This window comes from Poecilia latipinna, unplaced genomic scaffold, assembly GCF_001443285.1.
Source record: "Poecilia latipinna isolate Pla-1442-1.1 unplaced genomic scaffold, P_latipinna-1.0 Scaffold356, whole genome shotgun sequence".
Classification (NCBI taxonomy): Eukaryota; Metazoa; Chordata; class Actinopteri; order Cyprinodontiformes; family Poeciliidae; genus Poecilia; species Poecilia latipinna.
The window spans coordinates 146359-158997 of record NW_015112972.1 but is presented as its reverse complement, the minus strand read 5'-3'; the positions used below and the strand labels follow the sequence as shown (position 1 = coordinate 158997).

Genomic DNA, 12639 nt, shown 5'->3' with positions numbered 1-12639 from the left:
CTAATTGTTAAATTGTTCAGTTTAACACAGGAGTTATCCTGTGTTAAACGGAACCATTATTGAAATTTACGGAAGTTGAGTGACGTCATCAAGAATGCCCTGTTCCAATTGGCGAACTAGCATACTGCGTCCTTGTGACGCAGTATGCTAGTTCGCTTGCTAGTTAACTTGCGTTCAATACTCAAGAACGCAAGTACGTTCTTGAGTTCTTGGCAAGTACGTACCCGCAAGAACAGTTGAAAGTCCGTTCTTACCGAGTTCACAAGGACGCAGTATGCTAGTTCGCCAATTGGAACAGGGCGTTCTTGATGACGTCACTCAACTAGCGTAAATTTCAATAAATTCAATTTAACACAGGATGATTCCTGTGTTAAACTGAACAATTTAACAATTGGGATTGGATAATTTTATAATTGGGACAAATATTAACAGATATCAAATATACATAATTAAGGAAAAGTAATTTCTAAGTAGAAACACCTTCAAGTTAACGGGATTAAGTTTTTTTTTATTACTGATTGAAAAAAGCTTAATAAAAAACACTTTGTACTTTGAATTGGAACAGTACTTGGGCCGCTGTCGATGACGTTTCACGAGGACGCGAGAACACAAGTACAGACAAGAACGCATATTGAGAAACGGCCAGAAGCTTCTCTGGTCCAACTGGGGTCAATTTCTGCTTATAAAAAAAATATGATTGGAAAAAGTGTTCAAGCTGAGCTAAAAGGAGTTAGCCTGTCAGTGAAGCTATGCTAGCATCTCAATGCTAAACATGTAGCAGCGAATGCTAATGTCAGCATTTCTGAAGCTCCATGAATCATCAGGAAAGCTGAATGGATAGAAAAACACTTTGATCCAATCTGATGAAGAACAGATTAAAATTATAAATATCTTTGATTTTGAGCTCCTATAGATATTTATTCAATAATTTAGCAGCAAAAAGTGGCGTTGAATTGAAAATGTTGCTGATTTTGTCGACTAAAATGAAATGTTTTGACTGAACTGTATATTTCTTCTCCCCTCTCCAGATCTGGACGTTCGTTACTTCTGGAAGTGGAGCTCGTTTGAGGATTACCTGCTCTTCTGCTTCGGCTTCGCGGCGCTCTGTGCCGTGCTCACCCTGCTGCTGCTGGACTCCGCCATGTTTGTGGAGGCGCTGGGCTCCCTGGCCGTGATGTTTGAGGCGATGCTCGCCGTGCCACAGCTGCTGCAGAACCTGCAGAACCGCTCCACCAGGGGAATGAGGTACGGCCGGCCCGACTGACTGCGATCCGCACGGCCGCAGCAGGAGGCTCAGGTTTTATCACCAACCACTAAATAATTCATTTGTCTTCACTGATTCACAGTGAATCAAGAAACTAAAATTTCTTTCTCAGAAACCTTGAAAATTACAAAACAAGCCAACAGAAAAGTATTTTAATGCAGAAATGACAGTCTGGGCTCCTGTTCCTACATCGCTGCAGCCTGAGTTTCTGCTGAGGTTCTTGAAGTCCAGATAGTTGTTGGTTCTGGTGGATCACATCTCTCTTTTGAAAATACTGGAGTAGGATTTTCTAGAAACTTATTTTCATATAGAAGAGAACTTTGGACCTCGGAGCTTCCTGAGACGGGCCTGATGTCGTTTCTGGTTCTGGAACAATCTGTTCTGGATTCAACACAATCAGCTTGTTCACTTGTGCAGCTTTTCCTTCCACTCAACCTTCCTGTAATTATCACAGAACTCTGTTTGACGTTTTTAATCTTCCAATCCATCGAGTTTTGGGATCTTTTAGCTGAAAGTCAAACAGAAATGAATCTGTGTGATATTCCTGCTCCTTTTTAAAATAAATAACTTGTTTGATATTTTAATGTTTGCTGCGACTAGATTATCACGACTGAAGCAATAAATAATTATTATTGGGAATAAAATCACAAAGCGCTCAATGCAACATTTGAAGGTGGTTTGATTTGATTCAGTCATTTAATTTCCTCGTCTCTGGTTGCGGTTCTGCCGGCCCGGTTCTCCGGTTCTGCTCTGAGCTTCATTTGGTCCCTAATGGGACAGAACCTCCTGCTGATTATCTCCATTATTTCCTCGTTATGCAGCTCATCTATCGTCAGCACAAACTGATGCAGTCGATGTTTGGGAGCAGAAATCCAGCTGTGGTTAAACAGCAGCGGCTTCATTTCATCTGCAGAATAAAAGTTCATGTTTTAAATGGAAATGTGAAGAAAATGTTTTCACTTTTCTGTTTTATAATCGAACCTCAAGACCACATGATACAAATATACATTTAAAATAATACAAACTAAATGATATTACACATGGAAAATATTATTTTACAGGTTAATCTCTTTGTCTGCTGGGGAAATGAAGATATCAAAGTTATTTTCTGTAAATTTAAAGTTTGTCTGCTGATGGTTCAAATAATTAAAATATCTCACTTAAAATCCAAATATGTTACTGGGCCTGTCATATGCATGTAATTCACATATTACCGTGAATTACGGTAATATGGTAAAGAACGTGTCTTTATTGTAGTTATTTATTGTTCTTTCCACACCGTTGATGGAAACGTTTCGGTTCCTGCGCGGGTTCTCTACAGGAACCGAAAGGTTCGGCTCGATCCGGGAAGGGAGCTTTGATTTTTATTGGGAATTGGAGTTACCATGGCGACGTAACTTTAGCAGGCCCCATTTAAATTTCTTCAGAAATTTTCTAGTATTATTTTATTTGTCATAATATGGCATTAAGAGATGAGCGTTTTTTTCTGGTAACGAAGTGTCACGAAGTAGAAATCAGACTTTTACTTTTGTGTTGAATGTCTGTTTTATACTTTATTTGCCACCAATGACAAAAAAAAACCTTTTAACTTTTCTGCAAAATTCACCAACTGCACAATTCTTAAGTAATATAATAAGATAAATGGTATTTCAAAAGAGCAGAAGAAATCTTATGTTTTTGAACAATAATATTTGTTGTTAATCTGTTGCTAAGAGACGAGCAGTAAACATCTGATTTTTATTTTTGCAAAAGTAAGAAGGCAGCGCATTAGCATTAGCATCAGCACAAATATTGGCAGTAGCCTTTTCTCTAAAATAAGCTTTTTAGCTCCTCTCTTTTATTTCTTAGCCATGTTTAGACACTGAATGGAGGGAGACAACATGCTAGTCATGCTCTACGTGCCACTGGCAGCATGTAGGCTAACATTAGCATTTTGCCTACTTTTAGCTTTGACACTAATTTGATGAAAAGTTTTTGCAGAGTTGAGGAACTTATTTCTAATTTTTAGCTTTTCCATCAACCTTTACAAATCTGATTAATCAAATTATATAAAAGCTGCTGCAAACGGAAAGAGACGCCATGTTTACATGTCTGCCTCTTTACCTCCTCAGGTCAGGCTCAGGGCCCCTCGTGTTTCCTCTGAATTTAATTCCTGCTCACATTTTTCACAGAGGAACCGAGCGAAGCGTTGCTTTCAGGCCGACTCTCTGCTCTCCCAGTAATTTAACAAACTGAAAATGTCCTCAGGGTGTGCAGATGTTCTGATGACTGAAGATTAAACACGTAGTAACACTTTATCAGCCTCTCTGCGTGACGGACGACGAGCTGCAGAACATCATTTCTCTCTTTTCCACACATTTACTCCAACATTAATCAAAGGCGACACAAATGTTCCTGGAGATCAAACGGACTGCTGCAAATTTTATTAAAAAACATAACTTAATAACCTCCTCTGATGGGCTGCAATATTTAACCTGGATGTTTTCAACATCAGAGACTTTTCCTTTTCTTTTTATAAAAATGAACTTGTTTAGTTGCAGTCCTGCTAGTTTTTACAGTGACTGCTGCAATATGTGATGAGAAAACACTCGCCTTCCCTGGGAACCTGTATGCTCACATAAAGTCAGCCATGTCCAATTACACACAGTGTGATTACCAACGCCGCGCTGCTATTGACTTTTTCTGTAAGTGCTCTTGGATTCAGTCACTCGGGGGAAATCAGGCGGCAGCAGAGGTGAGACAGGATGGAGAGCAGAAGGACATGGCTGTGAAAAGGATGACACCTGCAGCACCTGGACCATGTCTATAAACGCCTCGGTGTGACGTTAACTCACTGCTGTGTGGAAATGTTTGCTGTATTTTTCTGCTTCCATGCAGCATTAATCAGCTCACAGTGGAGTTCCCAAACACTGAACTCATTAACATAAGAGTTAGAGTCCAATAAAGCGTACAGCTGCTTTAATTAAAACAATGAGGGAAATAAGCACACAATCAGAAACTGTTGATCTGCACAAAGTTGGACATGAAACCTCAGAGGGATTTGATGTTTACTAAAGTACAGCCTGTTAATTCTCCGGGCTTTAATGACTCCACAGAAACCCCACACAGGTGCTTTATTGCCCCAGAGCGAGGGGTAAAAGCTTAAAGTACAGATGTTTAAAAACTCCAGTTTGTGAGTTAATTCATGGCAGGATCCCAGAGGAAGCATCAGTTTAAAACTTGATGCTGATATAATGTTTCATAAACTGAGAGAAGATGAAGCAGGAAGAACTGAAAACACCACTGAGGTCAAATCGGATGTAATCATGTTTTCTGTCCCCATTGTTGAGAATGAAAATCCTGATCGATGAATCATAATTTGTATTGACACACGGAGCATAAAATCAGCCAAGAAAAGCATTCAGACTTTACTTATTTTATTAACTTTCAGCGCTGAAAGGAGACACTTTACCATTACATCCGAGAAGAGTTTCTAAAAAAAGTCTGTGCAGCGTCTGAGGAGAAAGAGGAGGGCAGCTGATTATATGGACTGAAGACGCTCCCTGAAATCACACCATGTCTCTGTGGCCTGATAAGTTTCTGTTTCTCGTGAGAAATGGACCTTGGTGTCTAACAGAATCAAAAATGTAACCCTTTACTGTGGGCCCTTTGTCTAACAGCGTGTGACTCTTTCTCGACCTGGTAAATCGTCTCAACACCATCCAAGCTGGTTGGATGATAATATTTATCATTTTAAAAATATAATCACAAAATCTAAATAAATGCATTCAAATCTCTCAAGTATTTAAAAGATCAGGCATTGTTGACATATAATCCTGATGTCTGGATTTTATCCAAGCGGTTTATAAAAATCTGAATATTTTATGAAAAATTGGACAAAATGATTGAAAATATCAGCAGCAGTCCAACACTGAGTACTCCGATGCTGAGCTACCTTCTGCTAATGCACATTAGCATTTTTGATAACTTTGAAAACGCTTAGCACACTTAATTTAAATTAGATTTTATGGATAATTTCTGAAGCAATAATTTACTCAGCTGTTTGTTAAACTGTCAGTAGAATAAAGTTTTGGTTATCTGTGATCAAAGCAGTAAGACATTTATATTCATGCTTTTATTTTGAAGTGGATTAAGACTTTTTTACAACAAACAAATGAGGAATACAGAATAAAACACTGGAATGAAAAAACCAGGGCTGATAATAAAACAAATAATGTTTTATTGACACTTGGTTAAAGTTAGCGCTGCAGCATTAGCTTCAGCCAAATTAGCTGAACTGATGTTTATGGTTGGTGCTTTAGGGTTAGCGCAGCTAACGTGTTAGCTAGTGGTGCCCACTGCCGACAACAACAAAATCATTTCTAAGTTTACTTTAAATTAAAATGTGAGTAAAGCACATCTAGAAGTGTATTTTACTTTTATACTTTTCTAAAACTATCCATCTATACATGCAGGGTCAGAGGTCAGGGTGGCTGGTGCCCATTGCCAAATCAAACGGTGAACCTTTCTGGCAGGAAGCTTCACTCAGAGTGGTTGTGTGTAAAAGGAAGCTGGTATGATTCATCCGAGGTGTTTTTAAATCAAACGTCACTCAGGTGAATCAGCAGCTAAAAGGTTAAGTTGGTTTGTTTTAGTGATCGCCTCGTTCTCTCCTGATCCACCGGAGGTTTGTTTTCTGCTTCGCTTCCAGCTCTGCCCCAACATGGCCGCAGCGGTGGCGCCACTGCTGCGTTTCCACTCTGACATGTCTGAGCAGGACCGGTCCTGCTGGGCTCACAGCCAGCCGGTTTGGCCCGGCCCGGCCCGGTCCGGTCCGGCTGTGTTTCCAGGTCAAGGTCACACCCTTCCAGCTGCTGTGTTTCCGTGGCAGCAGCCATCAGCCTCCACCTTTTCAGGGTTGGCCCTTGGGGATGCAGCCTCTCTGCTAACCTGGAAGTAATGTGTGACCTTTGAACCCGAGCCGAGTCCCAGTGGGGCCTCTGAGTCTGGGCTGCTTCAGCTGTGGAGGCTGTCAGCGTTTTCTGAACCAAATTATCTGACAGCCGAACTAACAGGAGATATTTAACAGCCACTGCAGATAAAAACGTTTTAATAAACGCAGAACTCAGATTAATATGAAACGTGTTTCTCTGCATAAACAATGAAACGCTGCAGAAGTCGGGACTAAAACTGAGCTCACATATTTCTGTTTGTGTAATTTTTATGATATTTAACTGCACGCATGTGAACCCACCCGAGGCGTTTTGCCTTGAGCAGATAACAGCTGCGTCTTAATTAATCCTGTGAATAAGAAGAAAAACTCTTTTTGCCCAACAGAATATTTCTGCGGTTCTTTTAAGATTAGTTGAACAAAGGAAGGAAGTCAAGCTGTCAGATTCCTGCTGCTGTTATTCATTGTCCTTCATTTTTATTTCAGACTTTCATCAATTTATTTTGCATGCTGCTCCTTCAAATATATTTAGTCAAATTATTCTCTATTCTTTATTTGTAACACGTCAGACTAAACCTTAAACATTGAAATATCATCTGTAGTCTTAACTGGTTTCTACACAATGATTCATTCATATTAATCTTCATAATTTCCACATGCAGAACATTTTATCTAATGAACACAATCAGTGCAGAATTATGACTTTATATGACCAGGTTAAAGTTTCATGATGTAGCCTGTTGTTGTTATATTAGTTGACAGCCTTCCATACTGTCCTGTTGTTAAAGTTCAGTCAGAATTGGTTCATAAAGTATTTATTTGTTCCATATCATGCAGCCCATCATATTTAAATAACCTGGAGCGTTCTCCGTGTTCGCCTCGTTTTGTGTGGATCTCCTCTGTCAGGTTGGGAACTTTTGGCTGTGCGATCGATCAACATGCATAATTCATAGTCAGTGGGTTAAGAGCAGCTCGGCTTCTCGAGCTGCGCTTTGAGTTTCCTCTCTGCCGCCTGCTGCAGCACCGAGCCACGCACGGCTCCGTGCACCGCGCTGACGTGTGGGCGCTCGCAGCCGGCGTGGACACACACCTCACCCAGCGTGTGTGTGTGTGTGTTTGTTTGTGTTTGGGTCGGACGGTTCTGAAGCGCTTGGTGCTTTAGCAGTTTTCCATCAGTGACATCTGTAAGCGTCCCGGTCGGCCTGGTCCTCCTGCAGACTCTTCAGCTCCATGATGTTTGGGATCCTGGGAGTTTTTGTCGTCGCAGCAGATCAGCTAAATGTTCCCACTGATCAGAGAAACGTCTCAGATTTTACTGGAGCATCTAAACCAGCAACACAAAGCGGATCGTCTCAGTTTGTTTAACCGTCAGGCAGAAGATAAATAGATGCATTGTTCAGAAAACACTGGATAATTTATCTGACTTCAGGAAAAAATGCTTCTTGCTTTGCAGAAAAACTAACTCAGGAGTTTAATCCAGCTTTAATAAAGAATATTTCTAGTCTGAATCACGAGCAGATTATTAAATATTCATCCAGTTTACAGGAATGATGGCATTGTTTCTGAGCGAAGGCGTCTGGATCCATCATGTTGTCTTTCTGTTTGACCGTCAGCAGCAGAGCAGACGGAGGAGTTCGTCCTCCTCCTCCAAACGCTGCAGATTTAAAATTCATTTCTTCTTTCTGACTCCAGGCTGCTTTCATTCACATCTGATGTGACAGAGATCATGTTTCTGCAACAATCAGCAGCAAAGATACAAAACATTCGACATGAAACATCTGAGCTGTAAGATCTCAGATGTTCTGATGAAATGTCTCAGGCTGAGCTCAGTCTCAGGCTGACACTTCATTCTTTCTGACTTCATGCATTTATCATATTTATTTGTGTTATGATTAAAATTATTAAATTTAAATTATTAAATCTGTCAGAATTTCTTAAAAATATGTTACTAAAAAAAAAAAATGCAACAGAACCAACTGGTCTGGACCAGAACAGGAACCAAACAGTCAGATCAGCACTGCAACGTTTTAACTCAAGTAAAAGTAAAACATAGTTATTAAAAAACACAGCTCTGATCACGGTCAAGGTCAGGGGTCAGGGTCAAGGTCAGGATCGGGGTCAGGATCAAGGTCAGGATCGGGGTCAGGATCAAGGTCAGGGGTCAGGGTCAGGGTTTCCTCCGCTCAGACCAAACTAATCGATCCAGATCCGACCAGCTCCCTGATTGGCCATCTGGCTGTGATGGTCTGAGTTTTCTGGTCTCTGATTGGTCGGGCAGCCGGTCCAGATGTTCGGTCTGAACTGAGCGTCGCGGCGCTCTGCAGCGGAACCAGCTTTCTGTCGGCACTAATGACCTTAAACTGGAGCGTCCTCCCGACCCGTTAATGATCCAGCTTCCTGTCTCCAGAGCAGCAGTTTGCTCAGGGCGAAGGGCAGAGAGGAGCAGCTCTGCAGTTTCCCCCGGTGGACGGTAAGCCTGCTGGGCCAACATTCACATGCAGTCTGTCTCTGACTCGGTGCTGATCAGGCCACAGGGTCCGTTTGGGTTCGTCTCCACCTGCAGGGATATAATCCCTCTACGAACAGAGAAATCTGCAACAAGGTGGCATCAAAAATAAAAACCTCACTGCTTCATCGACTCGACACGATATTTAAAATGTAAAATATTTGTTATAACATGAGAAAAACGTTGTTACAACTGAGATGATCTGCCAATGGAACTAAAACTTAACCAATATTAAGGATTTATTCACATAAAACTTCCATTTCTTGCTGAAAAGTGACTTATTAGATACTTTTGTTTTGCGTGAGCTCAGATATTCCCACCATAACCCAGTCAGCATCTGGTGACGTTTGTTTTTGCTTTTAATGAATGGATAACATGCTGTGGATGTTTCTCTGCAGTGTGAAGATGGTTCTGCTCTGGACGGCGGGCGACGCCTTCAAGACGGCGTACTTCGTGATGAACGAAAGCCCGGCCCAGTTCTGGGTGTGCGGTTCGGTCCAGATCCTGCTGGACGCCGCCATCCTGCTGCAGGTTCTGCTGTACGGCCGGGCCGGCCGGGCCAAGCTGGGCTGAGCCGGGAAACCAGGAGCCGCTGGTCCAAAACCAGGTCACATTTTAGAAGCTTGAAAACCAAAGAAAATGTTTTTAGTGGTGAAACCAAAAACACAAAACCTCCTCAAACAAACTACAGATCTGCATTATTCACTTTTTCTACTATTTATTGGAACTTCGAGGATTAAAGGAAACCTGGAGGGGAACGTCCAGCAGACGTCCAGCAGGAACCAGTGGGACCAGTGGAACCACTGGTTCCTTAGAGGAACCAGAGCGTGGTCCAAACGTCTGACTGATGCGTCATCTGGACGGTTCTTGTAGCATGTTGATGGTTCTGTTTGCTGTTTGGGTCGGGTGAAGGTTCGTTCGTCTGCGGCTCAAAGTTCAGAGAATAATTCAGGGTTTTTATAACAATCGCTGAATATTTAACATTATTTTTAGGTCCAGGATTTCTATTTTTATAATAAATTTAAACGTTCTTTAATCTTTGTGGCATTGATCTTTTTCTGTTTTAATATTTCATAATTTTTACAGCTTGAAAGAGAATTTGGACAAAGTTTAAAGGAGCCAGTCCAGCTGAGTTTAAACTGAGACAACAGGGTTAGGAGCGTTTTTTCCAAAATAAACAAAAGAAGATAATTTGAAAGGAAACCAAAACATTTTTTGAGGTAGAGTTGAGAAACTGCAACACAAAAATAATATAAAATTTTAGAGAATCTGAAGCTAAAGTATCAATCTGATACTGACTTGGCATCAGCAGTATTGATATTTTGGATCGATCAGATCACCTTCTTGTTCTGCGGATCGTAAACAGTTTTGATCAACCGAGACAGAAAACCGTCGCTGAGCTTCGTGTGAACGCAGCCGACCTGTGAAAACCAGAGCAGCAGTGGAAAATGTTCAGCCATGGTTAAAATAAATATCTAGCATGTCGTCTTCATCTCTGTGGCTTTTCTGTTATATTAAAGTGAATATATTTAATAAATAATGCTGATGGTTTTCTAAACCAGTGTTTTTCAACCTTTTTTGAGTGAAGCTACATTATTTTAATTGAAAAGATCTCGAGGCACACCACCAACCAAAAATGTAAACAAAGATACTCTGTAGTCGCCTATATTATATATATAGTCATTCTTATCAAAGTGTCTTGAATAGGAATCAAACACAAAAATGTATTTTGATCATATTTTACATTTCTTATATCAAATTGCACTTAATGTGGTCTTAAATTTACAGAAGTTGTAGACAACTTCAGTGTTTTACAAACTAATCCACAAGCATTATTTAAACTGGAATACAGAAAATAATTCTTATTCTGAAAGAAGCAATAATATTTGGGAAAGATTTCACTGTTACAATATGAAGATTTGCATGTACAAAATGTCAATATCTGTATATTTGACCTATTTAGTGTGAAACCTGTGCATGTTTGGATGAAAACAGCTGATTTACTGGCAGAAATTGAAGAAAGACAAAGCTCTTCCTCAGCAGCTCTCAGTCTCTCTGGTTTTAGTTTTTATAGTAGCCAGGCTTGAGAAGCTCACTTCACACAGACATGATGTGGGAAATGTACCTATGTTCTTTCCAACTACTGCTGAGCTTCACTGTCTTTTCCATCACTGTCGTCACAGTCTTGCTAGATACGATGCTTTCACCGCTACCTGTAACATTCATGCATCACTAATTCTCTTGTTTTAATGTAAAATGCTCTGTACCTACTGCCATCTAGTGGTAAGAAAATTACATGATTACGCCGCTGGTCACTGCTACAGCAGAGACACTTGAAGACGGCATTATTTGCAGATAATTAATTGATTTTCAAAAAATCTTTTAAGACCAATTACTGTATTTTCCAGACTGTGAGCCGCACCTTCAAATAAAACAAACAAAAAACTGGAAACCGCACCGGGTTATAAGCAGCTGGTATCTCTGCTGCTCTCGGTTTTCCATAAGGACCCAGCAGAGGGCAGCGTCCTAATAAATCTGCTGGATGTATTAAGGACGCAGTCCTCTGAATCATAGTTTCGTTCACACAGAGTTTACGTGCAGCGGCTCTATTTCATCCTGTCCTGCCAGATCAATACTCCTCAACTTAAAAGCTGCATCATATGAGTTTGAGAACATTTCTCATTCGTGCCTGCTGCTAGCATGTGCTTGTTCTAAATGAAAATTAGCGCGTTCTTCTTTGATTTACAATTTTGACTTCGAATGATTCACTTCCTGCTAGAGAGCCCCCTGGTGGTTGAAGAAAAAGCCGCCCAGGGCTAAGCCGCATGGTTCAAAGCTTAGGGGAAAAGTAGCGGCTTGTAGTCTGGAAAATACGGTACCGTTGGTGAAATTGGATAATTTCCACGGCACAGTGGTTGAAAAACACTGTTCTAAACCATATTATATTATATTATAGATTTAAATAATTGAAGAGTTGAAGAACGTGGCAGCACAACGACAGGAAACTGAGACATTAATGTTTTAATCGCCTTTCCTGTTTGTTTCCACGGTAACCACTCTGAAGCTTTAGCATCTGAGTTACCTAGATCTATATCCCTGTGGGCGCTAAAGGCAGAAACATCCATCCAGCTGCACAATAATATATTAATCATAAATTCAGGATGTTCAGCTCCGATTTTCTATCATGAGACGATTTTTATATTTATCAACTGAAAAAAGAACCGATGAAAATGTAAAATGAGGTTAAAGTTTATATCTGATGGGTCATAAATTAGACGGGTTTGATGGATTCAGTCGCTGATCAAACGAGAATCAGCTGTGTGTTTCTGATGCCTTCAGCTCATAAAGATGATTTATTTTTATTAACTTTCTCGTCTTTTGGTCTGAACCTGTAAACTGAACGTCAGATTTATCAGCCAGCAGTTTATTTTTCTCTTGATGAAAACAGTTAAATATTTCTGAGGTGAATAAAACTAAAATGTGTTTAAATCTGTGTGTGTGTGGAGTGTTTTTATCCTGGTGTGTCTGCGTGTGTGTGTGTGTGTGTCTGTGTGCGTTTGTTTGTAATACCTTCTGGGGACGATTTTCCTGACATATACTACGTTGTGGGGACCGGAGCCTGGTCCCCACAAGGGGAAACCCTGTTTTTGGGTCAGGGGTCACATTTAGAGCTAAGGTATGAATTGAGTTTTGGTTGGTTAGGGTTAAGTATGTGATGGTTAGGGTTAGGAAAAGGGTAAAGGTCAGGTTTAGGCTGTAGAAATGAATGGAAGTCAATGGAAAGTCCCCACAAAGATAGCAACACAAACGTGTGTGTGTGTGTGTGGAGTGTTTTCCTCCTGGTGTGTGTGTGTGTGTGTGGAGTGTTTTCCTCCTGGTGTGTGTGTGTGTGTGTGTGGGGTGTGTTTGTCTGTGTGTGTGTGTGGGGTGTTTTTCTCC

The 12639-nt window shown here is 40.7% G+C and overlaps 1 protein-coding gene across 2 annotated transcripts in view; it reads left to right on the top strand.

Annotated features, from left to right (window-relative positions):
• LOC106949656 (PQ-loop repeat-containing protein 1) overlaps window positions 1–9883 on the top strand; it is a 40970-nt gene extending 31087 nt beyond the window's left edge. The window contains exons 4-5 of one of the 2 annotated variants that reach the window (XM_015036060.1): window positions 1029–1245; window positions 9099–9883. In XM_015036060.1, coding sequence (XP_014891546.1) covers window positions 1029–1245; window positions 9099–9273 — 392 coding nt within the window. In that variant the 3' untranslated portion in view covers window positions 9274–9883. The remainder of the gene's footprint in view (window positions 1–1028; window positions 1246–9098) is intronic. The other variant, XM_015036061.1, reaches the window with a different exon arrangement.
• Window positions 9884–12639: the final 2756 nt, after the last annotated feature.